The 26,334-nt window shown below is 55.8% G+C and overlaps 2 protein-coding genes across 12 annotated transcripts; one reads left to right on the top strand and one right to left on the bottom strand.

The window, feature by feature from the left end:
* Window positions 1–1,785: 1,785 nt before the first annotated feature.
* On the top strand, window positions 1,786–9,740 carry KLC3 (kinesin light chain 3; the record flags this gene model as incomplete). 8 transcript variants are annotated; one of them, XM_081118864.1, is made up of 13 exons in its annotated part: window positions 1,786–1,894; window positions 4,385–4,650; window positions 5,148–5,378; window positions 5,640–5,709; window positions 6,036–6,255; window positions 6,624–6,711; window positions 6,788–6,889; window positions 7,637–7,810; window positions 8,632–8,722; window positions 8,801–8,841; window positions 8,932–9,038; window positions 9,213–9,276; window positions 9,519–9,740. In XM_081118864.1, the coding sequence occupies exons 2-13, from the start codon at window positions 4,393–4,395 to the stop codon at window positions 9,588–9,590; spliced, it is 1,518 nt and encodes a 505-aa protein (XP_080974990.1). In that variant the 5' UTR covers window positions 1,786–1,894; window positions 4,385–4,392. The 8 variants fall into 8 exon arrangements, with proteins under 8 accessions (XP_080974990.1, XP_080974988.1, XP_080974989.1 ...); XM_081118865.1 differs by lacking the exon at window positions 1,786–1,894 and adding an exon at window positions 2,114–2,163; XM_081118867.1 differs by lacking the exon at window positions 1,786–1,894 and adding an exon at window positions 4,008–4,075.
* Window positions 8,044–24,351, bottom strand: ERCC2 (ERCC excision repair 2, TFIIH core complex helicase subunit). Of its 4 annotated transcripts, none has more exons than XM_081118858.1 (24): window positions 24,239–24,351; window positions 23,815–23,914; window positions 22,090–22,167; window positions 21,952–22,014; window positions 21,658–21,771; window positions 19,378–19,494; window positions 19,170–19,286; window positions 18,773–18,896; window positions 18,582–18,678; window positions 18,279–18,412; window positions 18,032–18,200; window positions 17,230–17,348; window positions 15,008–15,077; window positions 14,850–14,919; window positions 14,656–14,757; window positions 13,540–13,603; window positions 12,892–13,013; window positions 11,510–11,602; window positions 11,331–11,403; window positions 11,025–11,095; window positions 10,780–10,923; window positions 10,492–10,635; window positions 9,876–9,974; window positions 9,066–9,128 (listed from the first exon to the last, which is right to left on the bottom strand). In XM_081118858.1, the coding sequence occupies exons 1-23, from the start codon at window positions 24,286–24,288 to the stop codon at window positions 9,882–9,884; spliced, it is 2,328 nt and encodes a 775-aa protein (XP_080974984.1). In that variant the 5' UTR covers window positions 24,289–24,351; the 3' UTR covers window positions 9,066–9,128; window positions 9,876–9,881. The 4 variants fall into 4 exon arrangements, 3 of the variants coding, with proteins under 3 accessions (XP_080974983.1, XP_080974984.1, XP_080974985.1); XM_081118859.1 differs by lacking the exon at window positions 9,066–9,128 and adding an exon at window positions 9,589–9,607; XR_013997568.1 differs by having other exon boundaries at window positions 8,044–9,974; window positions 12,892–12,934.
* Between the last annotated feature and the right edge of the window lie 1,983 nt (window positions 24,352–26,334).

Below are 26,334 nucleotides of genomic sequence, written 5' to 3'. Positions count from 1 at the left end.
ACCGCAGGGGTTCGGAAAAGCTCGTGTTGAACTAAATTCTATGATGCTAGAACCTGGGAGCCCAGTTTTGGCCGTTTTATGTTTCTAGGACTTGATTCAGTCAGCCAGTCATGCAACAAATATATATATATATTTAAATATGTCTTTATTGGTTTCAGAGAGAGGAAGGGAGATGGGGAGAGAGAGAGAAACATCAATGATGAGTCATTGGTTGGCTGCCTCCTTGCACGCCCTGACTGGGGATCGAGCCCGCAACCTGAGCATGTGCCCTCACCGGGAATCGAACCGCGATCTCCTGGATCCTAGGCCGATGCTCAAGCGCTGAGCCACGCCAGCTGGGCTCAGTAAATATTTATTGAGCACCTACTTTGCGCCAGCTTTCTTCTAGTGCTAAAGATTCAGTGCTGGCGCTGGCGGGGTAGCTCAGTTGGTTAGAGCGTCATCCGGAGAGGCCGGGGTTGCCAGTTCTATCCCTGGTCAGGGCACATGCAAGAACAGACAAATGCGCCCTGACCAGTGTGACTCGGTTGGGCGTCATTCCGTGCAGCCAAAGGTTGCACGTTTTATCCCCATGGATGTTTCTCTCACACATCAACATTTTAATCTCTCTGTCCCTCTCCCTTCCTCTTTCTCTAAAAAGAAATCAATAAAAATATTTTTTTAAAGAGAATCAACCAGTGAATACATAAATAAGTGGAACGACAAATCACATGCTTCTCTCTCTCTCTGAAATCAATCAATCAAAAAAAAAAAAGTTAGTCCTAGCCGGTTTGGCTCAGTGGCTAGAGCGTGGGCCCCCAGACTGAAGGGTCTCCGTTGGATTCCCGGTCAAGGGCACGTAGCTCAGTTGCAGGCTCAGTCCTGGCCCAGGTGGGGGAGTGTGCAGGAGGCAACCAATGGATGTGTCTCTCCCACATCTAGGTTTTTCTGTCTCTCCCGTCCGTTCTACTCTCTAAAAAATCAATAGAAAAAATATTGTCGGGTGAAGTTTAACAACAACAAAAAAATACAGTACTGACCATACAGAGCCCTGCCTTCAGGAGCCGACATTCTAGTGGAACAACCAATATAATTCATGCAATCAGTAGCTAATATTTGCTAAATGTTTCCTATCCATTTATTCAGTCAATCCCCACAGCCTTTGACTATCCTCCTTTTACAGAGTAGGAAAACTGAGGTGCAGAGAGGTTAAGTTACTTGCCTAAGGCCTGCACAGCTAATAAGTGCTGAAATGAGATTTGAACCGAGAGCCCAAATTTTAGCCATTACATTACCTTGCCAATAATGTGATGTAACACAATAAGGTGATATAGTACATAAAGTAATTTTAGGCCCTGAGTAGTTTGTGAACCAAATCAAAAAGGGAAATGAGGTAGTGTTTTGGTGGGAGGGTGTCATTTAGAAGGGGCAATCACGGAAGGCTTCTCGGAGGAAGCAGCCTTAGTGAAGCGCCCAGACAAATGTGAAATATGTGAGAAGAGAGGTCCAAGCAGGAGGCACAGTAAGGCAAAGGCCCGGAGGCTGAAACTACAAGAGGGCCATGGGTCTGGGATCCAAAGTTTCCAAGATTCCGAGTTCTTAAGGTTCGAGCCCGCCGAGGGCCCCGTGTCCAGGCTTCGCTACGCTGGGCTCGTCCTCAGATTCTGCGGGCTCCGGGGGCCCCGCGCTCCGCGTCCCAGGTGCTGCAAGTCCCGCGGGGCCCTCGCCGCCGGGCTAGACTTTCCTGGGCGGTGGGCGGGGCCGACCTCACCTGCGGGGGCGGGGCGCCTGGATGCCCCGCCCCTTGGGTGACCGGCCCGCGGCCCGAGACTCGGGGCACAGTTGGCAGCCGCGGGGTAGGGACGCGGCCCGGTGAAGCGCGTTGAGAGTGGGTCCCGGAGCCGGCCGCTGTCAGGTGGGCGCCGGGAGTGCGGGGCGAGGGTCCCGGGGCCGCGAGGATGGAGGAGGGGGCGGTGGGTGAGGGCTGGGCCTGGGGCACCCCTGGGCCCGCTGGCCTGCCCCGCCCTGGGGCTCCCCCGGCCCTGGATCCCAGCTGGGGCCGCGCCCCCTCCCCCGTGCGCAGGTAAACAGGAGCGAGGGCGGGGCTTAGGGGAAGGAGGGGGCCCTTGTGACCGCAGCGGGGAAGCTGGGGTGCACCCGGCTGGGCAGGCTGGCCAGGGAGGGGTGAGTTGTGGGCTCCGAGGCCTGGCCATGATGGGGACCTCTTGCCTGCGAGTGTACGGAGACAGTGTGTGAGTGTGTGTGAGAGGCGGTGTACAAAACTGAGGTGTGTGTGGTGGTGTAGGAAGCTCAGGTGCGTGCAGAGAGGGAGTCCGGCTGTGGGTATGGGTGTGAAGGGCAGATGGACTCCCGGGGGGCCTGAGAGGGTGCACAGGGACTGTGTGATGTGGAAATCAATTCGGTGATGTGCAAATGTGGGCTGCCTCTGATTGTGTGTTTGTAATGCGCATATGTGTGTGTGGCTGCGTGTATGGGAGGGAGCTGAACCGTTTATAGTTCTAGGTGTGTGATCAAGAGGCTGCAGGGTTGTGGTTGTCTTTCTGCGGGTAGGGTGGGGGGAGTGGCAGGGAGGTAGGCAGTGTGTGCAACAGGATGGCTACCACTGTCAGCTGTGGAGTTGTACACCCAGGGCTAAGCCCGTGAAGGGGAGTTCGCTGCTTGGAGGACTGTGTGAGTGTGGGAGCTCGTGTGCATCGGGGGAACAGTCCCAGTGCTGTGCTTGAGTTGAGGGGCCATTTGCACACCCATGTTTGGAGCTCTGCGTGTGTAGCTGTGTGCGCACCACATGCGGGTATGCAAATCCTGGCTGGCACGGAAGAGGGGAAGACAGTGACAGGTCCATCGTCTGGGAGCGTGTGCACTGGGACGGGCGCTGGGCATACAGCTTGGGGGACTGTTGAGTGTGGGAGAGGGCATGTGTAATGAACGCAAGTGCAAGGAGACAGCCTGAATGTGAGACATTTGGGATCTGGTTATATTTTTGTGGGTGAGAGAGTTCGTTTCTGTGTGTGTTGTGTTGGCTTTTATTTCTGAGAGGAAAATATACCTGTGTGTTGGGTTGTATTTCCAAAAGGGGAGTATGTGTGTGTGTGTTTGCCTGAGTTAGTGTGTTGCATTAGGTTGTATTTTGGAAGGAAAGTGTGGATGTGTGTGAGTGTGTTTATTGAGTTTTATTTTATTTTTTGTCAATCCTCACCTGAGGATATTTTTCCATTGATTTTTAGAGGGAGTGGGAGAGAGGGGGAAACATCGATGTGAGAGAGACACATCGATTGGTTGCCTCCTGCACGCGCCCCAACTGGGGCTCAAACCTGCAACCAAGGTCCGTGCCATTGATCAGAAATCTAATCCATGACCCTGACCCTTCAGTACACGGGCCAACGCTCTAACCACTGAGCAACACCAGCCAGAGCGAGTTTTATTATATAGAGGAGGAAGAGTGTGTCCAGAATGCATTGTATTTCTGAGAGGAGAATGGGTCTTACTTTGTATTTCTAAGAATCCGTACTGAGGGTGTGTGTTTGTGTGCGAGTGTGTATATGAGGGCTCCAGAGGCACCACCAATTGTGTCATTGACTTTGTCACCCACGTACAACCACATGAAGTCCCGCATGTAAGACTCACACCTGTTATGATCTGGGCCTCAGACCCTCAGCTGTCACATGGCCTATGACATCCATGGGCCACGCCTGTCACACGTGTGTCCCAACACGCCTTGGGCGGGCTGGGCCTGTCTGCATTGGAGGGTGGAGCCCGTGTTCCCTTAGGGTCTGTCAGCTCCTCAGACCCCAGGAGCCCACACATGGGGTCCCCCTCGCTGACCCCCATCTAGACGCCTCCTCTGCTTCTAGCATCCCAGCCCCTTGGCCCTCTCCTCCTGTCCCACCTCCCAGCCCCAGTGGTCTGACTGGTTCCCAACAAAAACACCCTAAGAATGAGCTCACAGAAAGGCTGCCGCCTCCACACACCCCGCCCCACACACCCAGCAGAGGAGGGCACCTCCGGTTCCAGGTCGCACAGCCAGGAGGTCTGGGCCAGGGTATCCCGGGCCCTTGGGGTGGCAAGGGCCGGCCAGGTGAGCTGGGGCAGGTGGGAGGCACAAGCTAGCTGTGTGCCCTCTTTTGGTTAGTCGGACATGAGGTTTTAGAGTTGTTCTCAGGGCTGGGAACAGGCATAGGTAGACTAGAATGTTCCCAGTTGAGGTGCTGGCAGGATGGGTGTGGAACAGGGCGCTGGCTGGAAGGAGGTACGGAGGCAGAGGGCCGGCTGGGATGGCTAGAAAGGGGGATAGCTGGGAGGGGTCCTGCTGGCCAGAATGGGTGGAGGCTGAGGGGCTGGCTTGCCTGGACTTGGCAATGATTCCCCAATCCTGGCTGCCCCCCAGGAGCAGCAATGTCCGTGCAGGTGGCAGCCCCTGGAAGCGTGGGGATGGCCCCAGAGCGCCTGAGCCCTGAGGAGCTGGTGCGGCAGACACGGCAAGTGGTGCAGGGGCTGGAGGCCCTCCGTGCAGAGCACCGTGGCCTGGCTGGGCACCTGGCGGAGGCCCTGGCAGGACAGGGCCCGGTGGCTGGCTTGGAACTGCTGGAAGAAAAGCAGCAGGTGGTGAGCCACTCGCTGGAAGCCATCGAGCTGGGGCTGGGCGAGGCCCAGGTACGAGGGGTCCAGCTCTGGTGGGGAGACTCAGACCTAGGGGTAGGCCCAGAAGGGAGGCCCAGGTATGCAGGGGGTAAACCTGGGGTAGGTGAGACCTAGGGGAGCCAGGTCTGGGAGGGGAAGGCTCTAGGCCAGAGATGGGGTTCCTGGGCAGCACTAGGGGGCCCTTGAGTGTGACAGGTACTCCTGAACCCAATGGGATCCTTCCATAGAACTATGGGTCCTGGGGGGACTTTTGGGTGCATGGGTGAAACACGCAGTCCCTGGGCATAATTTGTGTGCCTGGGTGAGATCAGAGGGGTCCCTTGGCAGGATTCGGGTCTGGCCCTGGGGCCTTTGTGCATCCTTGGAGTCACACTGGAGGGCTCTCTGCAGAATCTGGGGATCCTGGAGAGGATAGGGATGCCTGGCTTGACTTGAGGCCCTGGGCTCGGGAGGGGCTGTCCGGCAGGGTAGGGGCCAGGCCCCTGAATCTTGACCCCCAACCCCGGCAGGTGCTCTTGGCCCTGTCGGCACATGTGGGCGCACTGGAAGCCGAGAAGCAGCGGCTGCGAGCGCAGGCCCGGCGGCTGGCCCAGGAGAACTCGTGGCTGCGGGAGGAGCTGGAGGAGACCCAGCGGCGGCTGCGGGCCAGCGAGGAGGCCGTGGCCCAGCTGGAGGAAGAGAAGAGCCACCTGGAGTTCCTGGGGCAGCTGCGCCAGTACGACCCGCCTGCGGAGGGCCAGGTGTGCTGGGGCCCGGCCCTCCTTAGATACCCCAGGGCCCCCAACCCTCCGAGGAGCCCAGTGCCCTAGGCCCCCAAAGAACCCCCAACCCGCTAGACTTCCCAGAAGGCCGCAGCTGCTCCACAAAACCCCCAGGTGCTCCCCAAGCCCTCAGGAGACCCCTGAGGCCCTGACCACCACCCCCTCAGACCCTGAGATTCAGGACCCCCATCTCTGAACCCGCCCAACCCTCATGACCCCTCTTTCCGGTCCTCTCCGCAGCAGCCTGAGTCCCCCCCTCGCCGAGACAGCCTGGCCTCCCTGTTCCCCAGCGAGGAGGAGGAAAGGAAAGGTGGGCGTGGGGAGCGCGTGACTGTGGGGAGCTCAGCCACGGACGAAGGCTGAGGCTGGGGAGGGACGGCTGGAGCCCACGGCCTCAGGGCAGGGTGTCAGGAAGATGAAGCAGGTGCTATGGGGGTGACAGCAGGCAGGTGAGGCTGGGAGGTGTGAAGCCAAGCAGGTAGGTGCCTGGTGTTCACATCCCGTGGGCCCCGTGGGCCCCATGGTCCCAGGGGCCAGTTGGACGGCAAGGCAGCTGTAGCCTTGGGGTGTAGGGTCCCCTCATGTGAGGCTGGAGGGGTAGGAGACCTGCAGTGACTGGGTACCTGCCACCCCCAGGTCCTGAGGCAGTGGGGGCCGCGGCAGCTCAGCAGGGTGGCTACGAGATCCCGGCCCGCCTTCGGACCCTGCACAACCTCGTGATCCAGTATGCGGGGCAGGGCCGCTATGAGGTGGCTGTGCCACTGTGCCGCCAGGCCTTAGAGGACCTGGAGCGGAGCTCAGGCCACTGCCACCCTGATGTGGCCACCATGCTCAACATCCTGGCACTGGTGTACCGGTGAGGGCCGCAGCTGGCTATGGCTGGAGGGGCAGCAAGGGCGGGAGCTATTGCTGGGTGGAAGAGAGGGCAGGGGGATGGTGGTGGGAGGGGGGAGAGATCTGGGGAAACCACTTCAACCCAGGCAAAGGGGAGTCAGGGAGTGTGGATGATAAAGACCCCAAGAGTGTGGGGACGATGCCGGGGTGGCCAGAGGCTTGGCAGTGATCTGAAGGTGTTAGACTTAGGAGGTGTGGGAAGACCCAGAAGGGACCCCCAAAGGATGTCACCCATGCCTGGTTCAGCCAAGTCCCTGAGCCTGCTGGGATCGGCCCAGCCTCTGCTACCCCACCCTGGCCGACCCCCTCCATCCCTGCGCTGCCCCACAGGGACCAGAACAAGTACAAAGAAGCCACAGACCTTCTCCACGACGCCCTGCAGATCCGGGAGCAGACGCTCGGCCCTGAGCACCCCGCGGTGAGTGCGCACGCGGATGGAGGGAGGGCTGGGGGCTGTGCCTGCCTACCCCTGACCCGCCTCTCCCGACCCGCAGGTGGCTGCCACCCTGAACAACCTGGCTGTCCTCTATGGAAAGCGTGGGCGGTACCGGGAGGCGGAGCCCCTGTGCCAGCGTGCCCTGGAGATCCGTGAGAAGGTCTGCGCAGCCCGAATCCCCCGTCCTGGGAGGCCCTTCCCATTTGATCCTGAAATGCTCAATTCTGTGGCTCTCACAGTGACCCTGATCCTGTGCTGCCATTTGTTCTTGTGACCCCTGACCTTTTATGCCCTTCTCACTGGATGGGATGTCGTGAGCCAGCAATTTAAGCCTAGAGCACCCATTCCCATGAGCCACCACACTTGACCTCCATACTTGACCTTCCCTGATCTCCGTTTGATTGTGACTCCTGACCTCTTTTTTTTTAAATATATTTTTATTGATTTCAGAGAGTGGAAGAGGGAGAGAGATAGAAACATCAATGATGAGAGTCACTGGCTGCCTCCACGCCCCCCACTGGGGAGCAAGCCCACAACCCGGGCATGTGCCCTGACTGGGAATCGAACCGCGATCTCCTGGATCCTAGGTCAATGCTGAACCGCCAAGCCACGCCAGCTGGGCTGACCTCTCCTCTTATAACTCACCTCACATGCCCCCAACCTGGTACAACCCCCACCCTCATCTACCCATTTAACCTTGCATCCCAAGGCCAAGGTGGTTTCTGGACCACCATGACCTCTGATGTGACGAATCTTGTTTGATATAACTTCTGCCCTCCAGCACAACCTCCTGCAGTTCTCCACTTTGACCCTGTAATCCCTAACTTAGAACCCCTTATGGCCACTGGCATCATGTGGCCTGCCAATCCTGGAAGACCCCAGTGACTTGTGATCCCATGATCCCTAGGTCCTGGGCGCCGACCACCCAGATGTGGCCAAGCAGCTCAACAACCTGGCCCTGCTGTGCCAGAACCAGGGCAAGTTTGAGGAGGTGGAGCGGCACTATGCCCGAGCCCTGAGCATTTATGAGGCCCTGGGCGGGCCCCATGACCCAAACGTGGCCAAGACCAAGAACAACCTGGTGAGGGCGCTGTGGGCCCTGGGGGGGACTGACATCACATGCTGGGAGGCTCAAGGGGGGGGATGCCAGGAGCACCTCCATCAGCCCTGTGGGGAAGCAGTTCCCTGAGACGTGGCCTCCCTGCTGGGCCTGACTGGTGACACTTCCTAGCATAGTGGACACGAAAGCGGCAGCAAATAGGCAAGTGGTGGTAGCCAGAGAACAACCCCAGTGAAAGAAGCTGGAGACTGGCCGGGAGCAGATGACAGTGTCAGGAGTTTATTGAGCTCTAGATCCCCTGCTTAGTACTCTCCTTGTACCATCCATTTCTTTTTTTTTGTTAATCCTCACGTGAGGATATTTTTCCTTTGATTTTTAGAGTGGAAGGGGGGGTGGGGCAAGAGAGGGAGACATCAATTGTTTGCCTCCCGGGGCTGGGGATTGAACATGCAACCCAAATGCACGCCCTTGACTGAGAATCGAACCCGAGACCCTTTGGTGCAGGGGCCGAAGCTCTAACAACTCAGCCACACCAGCTAGGGCAGTACCATCCATTTCCTAAAGGGCCCTGTGAGGTAGATGTTCTTGTGGCCCCCATTTTGCAGATGAGGAAACTGAGGCACAAAGAGGTTGTGTCACTGGCCCAAGGTACAGCAGGAAACAGGCTGAGCCAGGAAGTCCCCTGCCCTGGGTCACCTAGGCAGGAAGTGGTGGGTCGGCTCCAAGCTCTGCTGTAGGCCAGGCGTGCAGTGGGAGTGAGAGCAGGCCGGGGAGGATGTGCCTGGGAGCAGTGCTGGGGACTTCCCAGAGAGCCAAGATCACCAGGCCATGCTCTCCTGCAGGCCTCAGCCTACCTGAAACAGAACAAGTACCAGCAAGCGGAAGAGCTGTACAAAGAAATCCTCAGCAGGGAGGACCTGCCCGCCCCACTCGGTGAGCCCCCAGTCCTGCCCCTCCCCGCCAGGTGGCTTCTCAGTGTCCCCACCACAATGTCCCCCATCTGTTCCCCAGGAGCCCCCAACACAGGCACAGCTGGTGATGCAGAACAACAGGTGAGGATGGGCTTTGCTTCAGTTCCCAGGGTGGGAAAGGGGACTAGGTGGGATGTGGGGACTGAATGATGTCCCCGGGGCCCTCCCCAGATCCGTCGTCGGAGCAGTTCATTCTCCAAGTTCCGGGAGTCTATTCGGCGTGGAAGTGAGAAGCTGGTCTCCCGTCTCAGAGGCGAGGGGGCAGCAGGAGCAGCCGGGTGAGTGTTGGATCAGGTCAGTGAAGAGCCCTGATACCTGCAGATCCTCCCCTAATCCTGCTCAAGAACCTTCCATGGCTCCCATCTCCCCTGTGACGCACAATCAAACCCGGTGCTGCAGAGGTCCCCAGGGTGGGAGCCAGGCCCTCCTGGACTCACTTGTTTCCTTTGCAGAATGAAGAGAGCTATGTCGCTCAACACACTGCACATGGATGATGCAAAGGCTACTGGGACCCAGGTGAGGGGGAGACAGGAGCACCTAGGTCAAGGATGGAGTGGGGGGCCCAGGGACAAGGGAAGGGGACAGGCCGGTGTTGGAAGTCAGGGGGGAGGGTAGGTTGGAATGGACCAGAGGACAGAATGGATGGGTTTTACTTGGGGATCAAGGTAGGCTGCTGGGGTAGCTGCTCTAGTGGCAGCTGGGGCAGGTGTGTCCTGCCCCTCACTCACCCATCAGCCATCCCTTGTGCCTGTCCCCAGTTCCCCAACCGGCACCTGAGCGAGGCCTCTCGGACCCTCAGCACCAGCACCCAGGACCTGGGCCCCAGATAGTCAACAGGACCACGTGGCTGCAGCTTTTGGGGAAAGGGGTGGGCACAGGGGATCCTTCCATTTCCCTGCCTGGTGCCCCACCTCCTGGGGACACCGGGTGTATTGGGCTTCCCTCCCCTCCTGCGATTAAAGGCTGTAGGTTTGGCTGCCAGGAGTGTCTGCCTGAGGTCTCCTTCCTGCAGGGACCTTGCAGTGCCTCCCTGAGGCCCCCTTCAAGCCCCGGGGACCCAGGGCCAGGTAACACTCTGGAGTCACAAGGAACACCTTTTATGGCCCTGCCCCCACCTCACGCTACAGTTGCTGTGCAATCTGCTCAATTCTCCGTAGCGTCTCCTCCGACTCCAGCTGCTCCAGGCTGAGCAGGGACAGGCCCAGCTGATCCTCCTGGAAGGAGAGACAGAGGGAGGGGTCAGGCCAGGGGCTGGGGAGACAGCTGCTGCCCTTCCTCACATGCCCCCATGAGGAAACGGAGGTCCATAGTGACAGGAGGTGGCTCACACGGGGGCTAAAGGGCAGCATGCTTGAATTGGAAACACCCGTAGGACACAGAGCTACTATCCTGTAACAGAAGGCGGGCTAGGAGGGAGGTGGCAGCCAGACAGCTGTGTCCAGGCTGGAGAAGGATCAGTTTCCAGAGGCTCCGCCTGCCTGCTCACCCCAGTTCTCTCGCCCTTCTTCCTGGGGCTCCCACGCACTTGCTCGGCTACTGTAGACACACGCTGGCGTCTGTAGCCCTTGACTCCCACCAGTTCCCAGGCTGAGCTCGTGGGCGCACACAAACCTCCCTTTGTCAAGGGCAGGCTGGGGTTAGGGCGTGGGGAGAAAGCCAAGAGACCTTCCTGGAGGAGGAGCTTAGCTTGGGAGGTTCAGGGGAAGTCAGGGCGGGCCACCTCCAGCTCACCCTGTGGAATGGCTGTGCCATCTGCCTCAGGAAATACTTGGCCACCTGGACCCCCTCGTCCACGGTCAGGTTGAGGTTGGCGTCCGTGAGGTGTTCCTGGATCCAGCGGGGCAGCTTCCCCCGCTTGTCTGCCCGGGCAAACCGCTTTGAGCAGGAGAGAAAGGGAAGGTGTCAGGACCCTGGGGTGGGGGCTTGGGCTACCCTGCCCAGTCCTCCCCACCTGGATGATGATGGCCGGGGGGGGGGGGGCGCAACGACGACAGGTTGGCAGGGCCCCTGAACCCACACCTTGTCAGCGAAGACCATGAGGCCGTAGTCCGTCTTGCCCCTGATGGCCCGACCCACACACTGGGCTGCATGGCGCATGGCGTCAAAGGTGAGAAAGTCATTCTCACGGATCTGGAACTGGTCCCGCAGGTATTCCAGCCGTGCCTGTGGTGAGATGGGGGAGCAGTCTGTCCCTCACTGCCTGACCCTCTGCATCAGCCCCCTCCCTGCACAAGTCCTAGCAGGAGGGCCCAGGCACTGCTCACCTTGAGAATGCGGCTCTGGGTGTAGACGTAGGGGACACCAAACATGATGACAGCCCTCCCGAAGTGGTGCACTGTGTGGGTGGGGGCGGTGGTGAGTGATTTCAGATGAGACCAGCTGGAGAGAGCCACCCTCACGCAGCCCAGGAGTGGGAAGAGAGTGAGTGTGCTGAGGGCCCTACCCGGCACCCAGGGATGGAGGGAAGGGGAGGCCCCTGTGCGTGCCCAGGCTGTGGGTGGTCCCCTGGGGGAGCAGAAGTGGCCAGAGCTCTGGAAGGCTCTTGGAAGAGGAGAGCATAGTCTACTCACCAAAGTCGATTCCCTCGGACACTTTGCCTCGAGCCACTGAGAGCAGGATGGCCCCACGGCCATTCTCGCAAGCCTGTGGAGGGGAGGCCAAGACAGAGCTGAGGCCCCTCAGAACTGTCCCCTTTGGCCCATCTCCAGCTGCTCTTTCAGCATCCTCCACCCCCACCCCGCATATTCACCTCCTGGTACTTCTCCAGGGCGACACTGGTCTCAGCCCCATCCTGGGTCTCAATGAAGAGTAGCTTGTTCCTCTGGATGTTCTCGAGGATGCCCTGGGGAGGGACACTGGGTGGGTCATGGGGTCGGCAGGAGGGTTATGCTCAGGGGTGTCCTGGCTAAACTCAGCTCCGACCCTGGTTCCCAGGCAGCAGACCACTCTCTCCCCAGTGGAGACTCGGGAGGAAGGATGGTAGCACAGGCCAGCTTCACTTCTTTTGGGATATCCTGTGATCCTGGTAGGGAACTGATCCCCACGCCCCAACTTTCAAACAAGTGGGGCAGGCATGTGACCCAAGACAACAAATTGGGACACTCCCTGCCCAGCCAGTGACTGTGGAGATGAGATTTCATATGTGACACTGTAGCAGAGATGTGTGACAAAGGACAGACACACAGACCAATAGGACAGAACAGAGGGTCTAGAAACACACCCCCTCGGAGATAGTCACCTGTAACCTCCAGTGGGGAGAGCTCTTTTCAATACATGGGGCTGGAGCAACCGGATTTCCACATGGGAAAAAACTGAGCCTTGACCTCGACCTTACTGCTAACCTAGATGTGAAAGCTAAAACTACAGAGCTTTCTGGAAGGAAACGCAGGAGACGACCTTTGTGACCTTGGGGTAGGCAAAGGTTTCTTAAATAGGACACAAAAGGCACTGAGGATGTGGGGCTCAGGTGGCCAGCAGCAGAGGTCTTGGCCATGAGTGGATGAGGCTCTCATCCCACCGCCCCCCGGTGTTTGGATCAGCCAGTTCGCTGATCTCACCTAAAGGAGTGCTCGCTTTCACCCACCCAAGAGCTGGGCCATGGGGCGCTCAGCAGCAGAAAGGACAGAGCAGCCCCCTCCCCACATCCTGCCGCTGGCTCCCCATTTCCAGAATGCCCCGTGACCTCGCTCACACACTCCCCAGTGCAGACTCTTTGTCCTGAGTCTCTGTCCAGCATTAATTCTCCAGAACCTTCCTCTTAACAGCACAGCACCCAGCTAGAGTTGTGCCTGCTACCCAGTGTCTCCATGTCAAGCCATAGATGTGAGGGGAACACAGTCATGGTGGCAGCCCCGAAAAGAGCAGGAAGGGAACAAGGAACCAGGAAGACGGGCTGTGGTTACTTCTCCTGAGGAGTAGGTCTTTGAGAGAAGGGCCCAGAGGCTGCTAATGTTAGTTCTTAACCTGGACATGGGGGAGGGGCACAGGGATACACACTATTCTTTAAACTGTTCATGTATGTCTTATACTCTCTCCTGTCATCTATGACACATCACCATTTATAACATTCAGAGCCAAGATCTGAGAAGCAAGGGGCCTTGCTGGGTGTGGACAGTGGGGCGGTGGGCGTACCTGCTCATACCAGGAGGCCACGGTGCTCTCCATGTACTGGTAGCTGGTGAAGAAAGCCACAATGCCATCGGGGACCACAGCAGACATCTCCAGCAGGAGGTTTCCATAGTTCCGGATCACCGCTGTGAGGGCCAGAGGTTGGACCCTCTGCTGGCCTGGGTCCTCTCCCTACTCCCTATCAGGGTGTTCCTGTCTAATGCCTGGTCTTGAACTTGGGGTTCCTAGGGACCCCAATGAGCCATCTGTAGGGCTGTTCACACACACATTCTACTTGCAGGCCGGTGGGAGGACAGCACTCCCCACTCCCAAAGTTAGGAGTGGCCATGTGACTTGCCATAGCCAATGAAAGGAGCGCAGGAGTGGCTGTGTGTCACTCTCAGATGAGCACCTTGGTGAGCCAGTGTGCAATTCACCATGATCACCACGGCCCCTCCCATCACATCTCGCCACAGCAGTGATGTGTCCAATGCTGGAGGTTCCCAGAGAGGCGACATTGGGCAGGCCCCCAGCATGTACCGGGACAAGAAGCAATCTCTGTGTGAAGCCACTTTGACTTGGAGTATTTTTTACCACAGCAAGACTTAGCCATACTGACTGCTAAACCTCTCCTCTCGGAACCCAAACAAACCAACCCCTTGGGCAGCATACCAATATCTTCCCGGGTCTCAAACTTGGAGCTGATGGCCACCTGATCGTTGCCACGGCCGATGATCTGGAGAGAGAAGATAGCATAATAAGCGAAGCAGCAGCAGCCACTCCGATGCGTGAGTGCCCGCCGCCAGCTAGTGCTGTTCGAAGATCTTTATAGACATGGTGTCATTGAGTGAACCCTCAACTACCTTGTTATCTGTACTGCACAGAAAAATGACCTAAGGCTCAGAAAAGATGAGCCGCCTGCCCAAGGTCACATGGCAAATAAATAACTGAGATGGAACTGAACCTGAGTCGGCCTGTGTTCCCAACCAGCAAGTACACTCCCGCCAGCCCTAGCCTCCAGCCAGTCGGTTCCGGAAGACTGCTCCTCACCATGACCTTGACAGCCACTGGTGCACCCCCACCAGCACCTCCCAAAACCATGCTGCAATGCATGGTCAGCACCAGTCCACAACCCCTGAAAAACAATTCCCAAAGCTGCAACACCCTGGGAAGTCCAGAAATTTAAGTCTGTCACAAACTAATAGAGTAGCAAAACCTGCCCGGCCCTGAATCCATCGAGTCCAACTGATCTCTTTTTTTGACTCTAAAATGTTTCACGCTGAAATAAACAACTTTGACCAGAGGCTGCTGCTCAGACCCTGTGGGGAGTGTTACGCAGCACACGCCTTGTTTCTAGAAAATTCTCAATTCTTAAACACACGTGGCCTAAGAGCTTCAGATGAAGGACCGAGGGCCCGTGTTGTGAAGCCCAGCTTACAGAGGAGACTGATGCAAAGCAGAAGGGTCACTTACCCAGGTCACAGCCAGACAATGAACCAGGCAAAACTATGTTAACCAAGAGCCCAGTCCTGGGCCACATAAGCATTTTACACCAATTAGCTCACTCTCCCCTCCACCGCCTTGGGATGTCACAGAGAGGGCATTCCCATTTTACAGATGAGAAAACTGAGACTGGGAGAGCATACCCATAGGGAGCAGCAGCATTATGCCCAGGTGTGTGTGAACCCAGAATCTGTGCCCTGAGCTGTAAAGCCTCCTGCCTGATCAGTGGAGGGAGCAGAGGGAGGAAAGAGCCCCCACCCCGTAATCCAACCCTCTCCCACGCACCATGGGGCACAGGCAGACCCGGGCCAGTGTCATGGTGAAGGTTGCCATAGTGACAGGGTGGAAATCCAGGATCTTAGGGTAGATGTCCAGTGGGGACAGCGTCTGTAGTGGGGACAACAGGAGGGATCTCAGCAGGACTGAGCAGGAACCAGGAGTCCCACAGGGGAGAGCTGAGGGGCAGAGAAGGTCCTCACTCCAGATGTGATGATGACCGACTGGAAGCGCTCGAAGACAGGTTTGATGGCCAGCGAGGCATCCATGCAGCTGTGGGAAGCAGACAAGGGTGGTGAAGGTCAGGCCAGGGGCTAAAGTCCTGGAGTTCATTCATACCCCTGCTGGGGTCAGGGCTCACCTGAAGTGCAGGATGGGGTTGGAAATGGTTGGGGTCCTGTCATCAAAGGGCTCGATGATGATGGTGAAACCTACAGGGGGCCGGTGAGAATGCTGGAGTGCCAATGATAAACATGCCCCCTCTCCCAGTCCCTACCCCCAGAGTGAAAGGGACCAGCCACCTGCAGCCCAAGCCTAAAACCCAGGCACCTGAGTCCAAAATACACTGGAGCCTGCCTGCTTCTCCCAGGACCAACACCCGTGCAAACATTCACAGAGGATCCTGAGCAGTGAGCACCAAAGATTCGCCCCTCAGTCTCTTCCAGGCCACAAGGGCCTGCCCTGCCACTCAAGCCTTCTCCCTGGACCTCTCTAAGCCATCAGGAGGCCATCGGCTCTGCCTCCAAAGTCTGTCTGCAATTTGACCACTTCCTCCACCCCCACCCCAGTCCAGCTGCCCTCTTCTCCTGCCTAAACCACTGTAGTCACCTCCTCAGTGGGCTCCCAGCTCCCACCCTGCTCTCTTCACAGCAGCCAGAGGGACTCTGTAAAATTCTGAGCCATGTCACATCTCTTCCCTGTTCCAAAGTCCCTCACAGTTCCTCCCATCCCTCCTGGGGTCCAGGACTTTGCCATTCTGACCCCATGTCCTCCTTGCTCAAGGGCCTCCTGCCTAACTTTCAAAAACCAGGCTCGGTCTACCCCAGGGTCTTTGGACTTGCTGGTCTCATTGCCTGGAAAGCTTCCCAAAGCAGCTAGTCCATTTGGTCATTTGGGACTCAGCTCAAATGTTGGCTCCTCAGAAATGCCTTCCCCAGGCACCCTGGCCACTGCTCCACCATGGCGACCTGTTTGTTTCTCAGGAAAACAATCACTGTAATTATCTGGAATTAGCTTCCTTGTCTGCTGTGTCTTTGCTACCATTCTTTCCCTCTAGAATATAAGTTCCAAGAGGTCAGGAATGAGGTCTTTCTTGGTTCCTGCAGCTTCCCCAGTGCTAGGCTTGGCCAGTTAGTTGAACAAATAGATAAACGGATTCACATATACAATTTCACTTAGTGAAAAAAAACACACAAAACAAGTCCTCTGTGCCCAGCCCTGTGCTGGGGATACAGCAGAGCCCAAGACAGCTCTGGCCTTGCCCTCTCAGGGCACACAGTTCAGTGATGGGGACACAGACCTGTCTCTAGACAGTGACCACCTAGAGTGGCAGGGCTAGGATGGGAGAGCGCAGAAGAGGGGGCCAGACCCAGGGGGGAAGTCAGAGAGGGCTTCATGGAGGAAGGGACATTTCGACTAAGCCGGGAACGGAAGGATGAGGAGGCAGTTGGGAGCTGAGGATGGAGAAGGTATTCTAGGTAGAAGAAAGGGAGCTGTGGGCATACGGCGAAGTGGGGAGAGAAAGGCAGCCCAGGAGGGAAGACAGTGCGGGGCAGAGGAATGGGTGCAGAAGGAATCTTCCAGTGGGACTTGCTGCTGCTGGGCCCCAGGGTGGGAAAAGGACTCTCCGGCCTCCTGCTGAGGCTGGGCCCAGGCGCAGGACATCAGGCAGGCCTGACCTGGTTTCCTGGATAGAGGAATAATCCCCAGGGATCGGGCTGAGCTTTGGGCCAGCTTAAAGCTGAGGAAGGGAAGGGAATGCTGACTGATAAAGGCAATAAAGCCTCAGGAACACTTCCCCTCTCCATGGTAAGCTGGAAATCTTCGCATCCTCCTCAACTCCCCCTCCCCCCCAATGCTGCCCACACCCAGGTCCCAAGTCCTGGCCTCTACCTCCCACATCTCTCCCCAACCCCTCCCTTTCTCTCATCCAGCCCTGGCCCAGGCTCCATCTATCCTGCCCCGTCCCTGAGGGAAGAATCTTCCTAAAGTGCAAATCTGCCCCTCCCTTGCTCAGAACCTGCCTTGGCTCCCTAGTGCCAACAGGAACAGAATGCCCAAGTCATTACCACAACCTACTTGTGGGCTGACCCCACAGAGCTTCTCTGGCCTCATCTCATGCCATCGCCACCCATCCTTCTCTAGTCTGCAGCCAGAGAGAGCCTCTGAAAGCACGAATCTGAGCACAAGTTTTGCTCACTCAAAACTGTTGGTGGCTCCCCAGTGCTCTCAAAGCCCAAACTCCTGAGCCCAGCTCTGCAAGGTCCTGAGTGTCCAAGTCCCTCAGACAACCCTCCGGACTCCACTAGGATCCTGACTCCAGCTGCCAGGGGTCCCAGCAGAGGCAGGAACAAGTGCTCTTACCCTTGGCATAGGTGCTAACTAGAGTGGCAAAGTTAGCCAGGAGGGTGAGAGGGGAGAAGTCCGCAAGGTCGGCGATCTCCAAGGTGTGTAGCAGGGAGCGGAGGCGTTCAGCACAGAACCTGGTGGGGAGGCCAGGAGGGGTTAGGGGAAAGTACAGACAGGGCCAGCAGCCCCTCCTCTGTCAGAGCACATGGTCCTGCACCCATCTCCACAGTGAGGGCAGGGGCTGGGGCTGTTCCGGTGACTTCTGTGTCCACACATTGTACAAGTGCACATCGGGCAGAGCCGACTGCATGGTGGCACACAGAGCAATAAATAATCACACACTCAAGTCACATGGTCCCACTTCACACATGGTCTCACTTCACACATGGTCCCACTTCACACATGGTCACACGATCTCATACACAGGTTCTCTGTCAGAACAGGAGATCCACAACCATATCTAGAATCCCAGGCACATAAATCCTGCTCGGCCACACAGTCACACACACCCCCAGAACCTCATACTCAGTCACACTCAGCCACCCCCTCTGTAAACAGTGTCTCCATCAAACTCTCTTCAGGTAAATTCTCTGATTAGGCTATGTGCTGCCTGCCAGGTCCCTGCCCTAGACAGGGACCCAGTACCAGCTCTGGCCTTGCCCTTGGACCTGCCTGCTCTGGCGACAGGTGTCACACATGCTCCCCTCCCCCCACTCTTCGCTTACTCCTGACACTGGCAACATGGTGACCCAAGGCCGTAGGCGCAGAGGACAAGGCTGCCAGCAGGGACCTGACCCCCAGCCATGTGGTGCCGCACCTGAGGGGCTTGCGCTGGATGCACACGCGCTGGGCCAGGCCGCTCAGGAAGGCCGGGGGACTCTCCTGCACCACGTGCTGCACGCGCAGCCGCCACTTGACATACTCCAGCAGCCGCCGCAGGAAGCCCAGGAAGTGCTCGGCTGTGCGGATGGAGCCTGGCACCGCCTCTGCAGGGAGAAGGGGTCAGTGGCCCAGCCACCGTGAGAGTGGGACAGGGTGCCAGCTGGGGCGCGGCAGCAGCTCACCCTGCAGCACCTCGTCGGGCAGCACGGGGTTGGCCAGGTGGGCGTCAGTCTCCCGGGCAGCACTGGCCTCCCGCAACCCTTCCACCAGGCGCCGGTACTCGTCCCGCAGACGCTGCTCGTCCGTCTCCTTGATCCTGTGGAAAGTTCACGTGTAAGAAGAGCGGGGGACACCTGAGGGGACACTGGGACAGGGCTGGTGTTCCTGGAGGCAGGTCAGGCAGAGAACTGGGGCTCGGGAGAGGCAGGGGCTGGATGGCAGGGGCAAGGCGGGCATCAGGGTCACCCAGCTGCCCACACCCGCACCTGAGCACAGTCTTCTGCAGGGTCTCCAGGTTGCCCTGGCATCTGTCGAGGGTCCGGCGGGTGAGGTTGACACTCATGGAGTCGATGCAGACATTGTCTAGAGAGGAGGGGGAGAGGGGAGGGCCGGGCTCAGGTAGGCAGACTGGGTGGCAGCCTGAGGGGTGGTGTCACCTCCCTGGCCCCCTCCTCACCAATGTTGTGGGCCTCATCGAAGACCACCACAGCCTTGCGGGCCAGCTCCTTGGACACCAGGTCTGCAATCTTGGGGTCCAGGAGGTAATGGTAGCTATAAACCACCACATTGGCGTGCAGGATCTGGGGGGCAGGAGGGGAGGGTTACCCCAGCCTGCCACCTCTAATCCCTGAACCCTGCTACCTCCCACCCACCTACAAAACCACGTCACTCCTCACAGGCCTACAGAGGGGAGGCAAGGCCAGAGACGCAGGCAGACAAGACAAAGGCAAGGCAAGCTGCCAGAGACAGACAGACCCTTAGGGAGATACAGGCAGACAGACAAGTGGTCCAATGGGCAGGCAGCCTACAATCCTCACACATGCCTTCTGCCCACTCCCTGCCAGCCTCCTCACCGAATAGCGGGCAAGGAAGTATGGGCACCAGCCCTGGCGCCGCCCCACGGCCTTCAGGTCATCCAGGTTGTAGATGCCAGCAGGGAGGGGCACCTGGCGCCCATGAACATCGAATTCCTGGGATGGGGCGAGAGGGTGCCTGGGGGTCAGGGAGGTGGACTGTCACAAGCTGTCTGCCCGCCCTCCCTTAGCCCTGTCCTGCAGGCACCTCGTAGAAGCGGCAGTGGGGCAGGCTGGCGTCCCGCTGGTACTGTGCCCGCACGTAGGAGGCTGTGAGGCTGTGGCATTTTCCATCGACGTCCTTCCCAAAGCGCAGGGGCGTTACCTGGGGAGCAGGGCAGGGATGTGCCTCTCAGCACTAAGATAGGCTGAAAAGCCTGAGCACGCCAGAGCCTGGGGCTCTACACCTACCACTGGGTGGGATGGGAGGCTGTCCTGGCTGGGGTGAGACTAGGCGATTTTTGGAAAACTCAAACCTCAACCTATTTCAATAATGAACAGTTCAGACACTTAGGAACTTACCGCAGGGGTGTAAGAGTGGCAAATTGTTGCTCTTAAATTATCATTTTTAAAACGTTATGCCTTATATACAATGGAGTATTATTCAACCATGAAAAAGAAGGAAATATTGCCATTTGTGACAACATGGATGGACCTTCAGGGCATTACGCTAAGTGAAATAAGTCACACAGAGAAAGACAAATTACATATGCCCTCACTTATATAGAGAATCTAAAGAAAAAGAAAAAAGCAGCAGCCAAGCTCATAGATACAGAGAAGAGATTGATGGTTGCCAGAGACAGGTTTGGGGGTGGGTGAAATGGGCAAAGGTGGTCAAAAAGTATAAAATTCCAGGTATAAAATAAATAAGTCATGAGATGGAATGTGCAGCATGCTGACTATAGTTAACACTGTACTGTGTATTTGAAAGTTGCTAAGAGAATAGATCTTAAAAGTTCACATCACAAGAAAAAAAATTTTCATAACTATGTAGAATGATAGATATTAACTAGATTTATTGCAGTAATCATTTTGCAATGTATACAAATATCGAATCATTATGTTGTACACCTGAAACTAATGTGTCAATTATACCTCAAAAACAAAAACAAAAAAACCACTAAGCCTTGAGGATTTAGTGTGTAGATTAAAGATAACTGCTTAATCTTCTTTTTTATTTTTATTTTTTAAAGTTTACACTTTATTGCTTTTCAGAGAGAGTGGAAGGGAGAGAGAGAAATATCAATGTGAGAGAGACACGTCGATTGGTTGCCTCTCCCGCTCGCACCCAAACCAGGGCTAGGGCTCATGCCTGCAGCAGAGGTATGTGCCCTTGGCCGGAATCGAACCCCAGGACCCTTCAGTCTGCAGGCCAAGGCTCTAACCACTGAGCAAAACCGGCCATGGCAACTGCTTAATCTTTTAAAATGCTCAGCCAACCAGGACCTTGGCAAGGTCTAAGAATCAGAAGAGGGTCTGATCACACAGCATGGCAAACTGCCTTGCCCTTGCCCTGCTCTGTACCCTCCGAGGCTCTGTTGGCAGAACCGTCACAGCCCAGGGCTGCCTTTCCCCAAAACAAAACCTTTCCTTCACCAACGGGAAGGTGCCAAACCTTCCCTCTCCCTTCCCCATTTAACCAGTTGCCTAGGCCTGTGCTACTAATTATTATCCGACACATGTATTAGTTCTCATATATTCTTACAAAGAATGTTATAGAACAATGCCTGGTACGGTGAGCCCTGCGGCTCTGTAACATAATTTTAAAATAACAACTAATATCCTATGTGTCATATATCTATTAATATCATGATAATTTCTAATATTCTTTTAGCTTTTTGTACATGCTAAGGGCTATACATAATCTCACCTAATCTTACCAACTGTATGAAGCAGGTACATTTTTTTTTTTTGAGGGAGTGGGTGGGTCTTCTTCTTTTTTAACATGTTTTTATTAATTTCAGAGAGAGAAAGGGAGGAGACAGAAACAGCCATTGGCTGCCTCTTGCATGCCACCTACTGGGGATCAAGCCCACAAACCAGGCATGTGCCCTGACTGGGAACTGAACTGATGATCTCCAGGTGCATGGGACGACACTCAACCAACTGAGCCACACTGACCAGACAAAAGTAGATAGTTATTTATCCTCACTTTACAGAAAGGAGTCTGAGACCGGACTGCAGAAATCACCTGTCCAAGAGTACACAAGTAATAAGCTTCAGAGCCAGGAAACCAGGCCTGCTAGCCTATAGGAAGTACCTTTTAACCTCTCCCAGCCTGGGAGGAAAGTAGGAAGGCTCCCCAAGGAGGCGTGCTTGCCTCAGCCTTGAACAACGAGTCAAATTTGAGAAGTGAGAAGAGAATTGCGTGCGTGGCCCCTGCATATTTCCCCCAGAGGTCTGGTCTGGAGCGCTAAAACTCCTGGTTGGATGGGAGAGTTTCCTCAACCCTGGGCTTAGGGCGGGGTGGGGGGGGAATGGTGCTCACCTCAGGGTGAATACACAGGTTCTTCCGAGAGCTCAGAGCCAGTCCCAAAAATGGCAGCTTCTCACCCTCCTGCTTCTCATAGAAGTTGAGCAACTTCCGAAGCTCTTCAATCACCTATCAGTCGAGGAGGGAGGAGGGACTTGGCCTCATTGAAAGCACAAGCCCTTGCCCAGCCAGGCCCCAGCCCCTTCCCCAATTTTCCAAACACCCCCTCCCCAAGCTGTGATGGCAACTACCAGGGGCACCATGAGGTGCAGGGAAAGTGGGGGAGCATGAAGATTGGCCCCAGCTCACCTTCTCAATCTCAGGCACGGTCCTTGAGCAGTAGATGAGTTTAGTCACCTCCAGTGGGTATGCCTGTCGATGACAATGGGCTCAGCCCGTCTGGCCCCTTACCCTCTTCCCCCTCCACAGGCCCAATGGGTCACTTACCCGCTGGTATGCCATGATCAGGGCCAACAGGGACACTGTCTTCCCAGTGCCTGAGGGCATCTCTAGGACTCCATGACCCTGTGTATTGGGAGTGAGAGGAACAAGACACAGGCTCTCAGAATTCAGGGGCACAAACTCTGGGGACACCCCCTCCAGAATGCCACCATCTTGGAATGGAAGGACAACACAGCAATTGAAGCCTGGGCCCCAGGAGCAGTGGATTTGAACCCCACTTCTGCCACCTCTTTGTTGAGTGGTCTTTGGCAAGTGCCTTCATCTCTCTCGCCTCAGTATCCTCATCTCGAAAATGGTCCAAATGCCTGGCCAGCATGGCTCAGTGGTTGAGTGTAAACCTATGAACCAGGAGGTCACGATTTGATTCCCGGTCAGGGCACATGCCGGGCAGGGTTGCAGGCTCGATCCCCAGTAGGGAGCGTGCAGGAGGCAGCCAGTCAATGAGGCTCTCTCATCATTGATGCTTCTCTCTCTCCCTCTCCCTTCCTCTCTCTGAAATCAATAAAAAAAATTTTTTTTAAAAAAAGAAAGAATACTCTTTCTTAAAAAAAAAAAAAGAGAGAAAACATAAAAATAAAACGGTCCTAATAAGCTCTAATGATAAAGTGCAAGTTAAATATTTAGCACAGTATCTGAATATAGTGAGTCCTTTTTCTTTAATTTTTAAAAAATATATATTTTTAGCCCAGCCAGGCTAAATGGCTCAGCAGTTGAGCATTGACCTAGGGTCCAGGAGATCGCGGTTTGATTCCCGGTGCCCTACATGCCAGGGTTGCGGGTTCAACCCCCACTGGGGGGCGTGCAGGAGGCAGCAGATCAATGATTCTCTCTCATCATTGATGTTTCTATCTCCCTCTCTCTCCCTCTTTCTGAAATCAATAAAGATATAAAAAAATGTTTTTATTGATTTTAGAGAGAAAGGAAGGCACAGGGAGAGAAACACAGAAGGGCTGCCTCCTGCACACCCCTACTGGGGCCTGAGTCTGCACCCCAGCACCTGCCCTGACAGGAAATCAAACCACTGACCTCTCAGTGCACCCGGATGACACCCAACCAACTGAGCCACACCAGCCAGAGCAGCCCTTTTCTTCTAATTTAGCAAATCCTTCCACAGCACATACTCTGTGCCTGGCAGCATCCCTAAATGTCTTACATCAGGGTTTGTCAGCTTTGGCTCTATTGACTTTTGGGGACGGGATAATACTTGGTCGTGGAGGGCTGTCCTTCGCACTGCAAGGTGTTTAGCAGCATCCGTGGCCTCTACCTGCTACTTGCCAGTAGCACCCCCACTCCACCTGTATGCCAACCAGGGAAGTCCCCAGACATTGCCAGATGTCCCCTGGGGGTCAAAATAATTCTCAGTTGAGAACCACTACCTTACTTAGCGGATTAACTCACGTAACCGTCGCATCAGCCTCTGAGGCAGGGGCTATCACACCCATTTCGCAGAGCTGAGAACTACGGAACAGGGAGGTGAAGTGACTTACCCAGGGGATCCAGGATTCCAACTCAGGTAGCCCACCCCAAATTCTACCTATTCCTAACCACGGAGCAGCTGGGCCTTTGACAAATGTCAGCTGCTGTTCTTAACTATCGTTATTTTAGATAGCAGGGGTTTTGAGGGCGGTGGCTTCCCCAGGACCTCGGGGGTTTAGCCGCCCGCGAGGCAGCCCCTCGGCCAGGTGGGCAGCGGGGCCGGGACCCACGCACCTTGGCGTCCAGCGTGCGCTTGAGCTCCAGCATGTAAGAGAACTGCTCCGGGTAGATGTAGTCGTACGGGAAGTAGACCAGCAGCCCGTCCACGTTGAGCCTGGCGGCGGGGCGGTCCGGTCAGTCCCGCGTCCCCTCAGCCCCTCTCCAGCCCCTACGCTCTCCAGCCGTCGGGCCGAGAGAGGCTACCCGCCGGGCCCGGCCGCCGGATCTCCCCGAGCCCCCCAGGAGCCTCCGGACCCCCTCGGCATCGCCTCGCTGCCCATCCCCGTCACCGGCCCGTAGGTCCCTGCAGCTATCCCCACGCCACCCCTTCCTTCAGTCGCCCTTCGCCCCATAGGGGTCCTGAGCGCGCCCACTGGTCCCCCCATCTCTCAGGACCCCGCGCCCACTAGCGAGCCGCCAACCCCGGCCCCCTTCTTACTTCATGGCGCCGGTCGCCGCTGGAAGTGGAGTCAACCCGCCCCCCCTCATGAATATTCAGTGCGGCTGGATCCGCGGGGCGTCCTCGAGGCGCCGCTCCACCTTCCTCACAACGCCATTGGCCAATCCTGCCCGTCACTCCGCTGGGGTGGAGCCAATCGGGATAACGCGCGTGCGCATGGCAATGCGAGGGCGGGCTCCCGGGAGAGGCTGTGCCAGAGGCATCGCTGAGGATCGCCGAGGACCTAGAACAAAGCATGGGAGGAAGAGAACCGAGAGAATCGATCCCATTCATTAGGATTCGGTCTCCCCGCGAGTGCCCAGATTATCTGACAAGCGGAGAGAGTCTAGGGGAAATGACAGGGAAACTGGGTCCCCTTCAGTTAGGAATGGCTTCACCGTACCAGACAAACATGCACTTATAAAATACCTGCTGTGTCCTAAACTTCTCTGGGATAAATAACTCCTCTCACTTATTGAGCGCCTACTGTTTGCCAGACACTGCCTTAGGCAGGCAATAATAAAAAGGCACTGTGGTCTGGTGGTTAAGTTGTGGACTCTGGAACCAGAATGTCTGGGTCCAAATCAGGGCTCCACTGTCTACTACCTGTGTGACCTTGCTCAAATTACTTAACTTCTCTGGTGTTGCATTTTCTTATGTGCAAAGTAGGAAAAATTAGGTTATCTACAGTGTAACTCACATTAAGCAGTTAAAACTGGGTTTAGCACATACTAAGCATTCAATAAATGTGTTTGTTTCAGAAATAGCTATGGGGCATCTACTGTGTTCCTGACTGGTACTAGGCCCTGGGTTACCACTTCCTTCATAACCCCCTCTCATTCATTCATTCATTCATTCATTCACTCATCATAGATTCCCTGAGCCCCTGCTCACTGTACTGGTGTTGAAAGGCACACAACAGTGACCGACTGCGACAACCCAGCCATGGCCTCTGGGGGCTCAGATTCCAGTGGGAAAGACTGACTCATCCCTAGACAGTGAGGACCCAGGGTGTGCAGGGCTGCGAAGAGGGTGGGATGGGGAGCAGCACCTGACCTAGCTGTAAAGCCTTGGCAAGTTTTTCTCTGAGACTCAGTTTCCTCACCTCTAAAATGGAGATAATAATATTTAAGTCAACAAGTGACATTTATTATACAGTCATACAAATGAGAATATAATTCCAAAGTTTGACAAAGGCTCTGAAAATAGGTCCTAGGGAGCTGGAACTCATAATAGTGGTGATGGTGGGGGCGGGCGTTGAGCCAGTTAATGAGGTCACCGACTTGACCCTGAGCCTTAACTGAAGGAACGCTCGGTGGGAACAGCTACGCACACAGATGCTCCTTGCAGTACAATGTACAGGAGAACAAACTGGGAAGAGCAAACACAGGTGATGTCGGGTGGCCGGGAGTAAGCCATGATGATGCCTTTCATTCCAGCCCCATCTTGCTGCTCAGCCCTCTGCTTTTTACTTGCCTCCTGGTGTCCTCTTTGCCCGTGTGTCATCTCCCCCACCTTGTCCGGCCTCACTCCTACCACTGACTTTCAGGTCTCAAAAGAGACAGCCCTTCCTCCAGGAAGCCCTTCTTCACCCCCAGGCTGGGTCAGGCATCCTCTCAGGGTTCCCCATCCCAGCCCTGGTTACTCCATTAAAGTAGGGGGATGGGGGAAAGGAAGGAGGACATCTTCAAACAAGAATATAATAAAATAAAATTGAGCATTGGATTTACATGGGCCAGGCACGGTGCTCAGCACCCTGTCACCTGTCTGACATCCTTTCCCACTGTTCTCTCTCTTACACACTCCTCCCAGACACACTTGGCCTCCTGGCTCTTGCACCCAGGCACCAGGCCCACATTAGTCAGCTAATCTATATAACAACTTGCCCTCAAATGTAATGGCCAGGGCTTAATGTAAATTTAAATCGTTACGTGAGGTTGGTGGTGATTGTATCGCACAGCAAAGACAATGATGTAGCTTTATGATTTGTCAAAAACTATACAGAAGAGATAGATGTTCATGCTTTGTCAAGAAATCTTTAAGGAGAAAAAATAATCTTTAAGGAGCACTTTATGAAATAAAGAAGTGGGACAGGC

The sequence above is a fragment of the Miniopterus schreibersii genome (assembly GCF_964146895.1).
Source record: "Miniopterus schreibersii genome assembly, chromosome: 18".
Taxonomy (NCBI): Eukaryota; Metazoa; Chordata; class Mammalia; order Chiroptera; family Miniopteridae; genus Miniopterus; species Miniopterus schreibersii.
The sequence above is the reverse complement of the archived record's forward strand: the minus strand, read 5'-3'. Positions and strand labels throughout refer to the sequence as shown.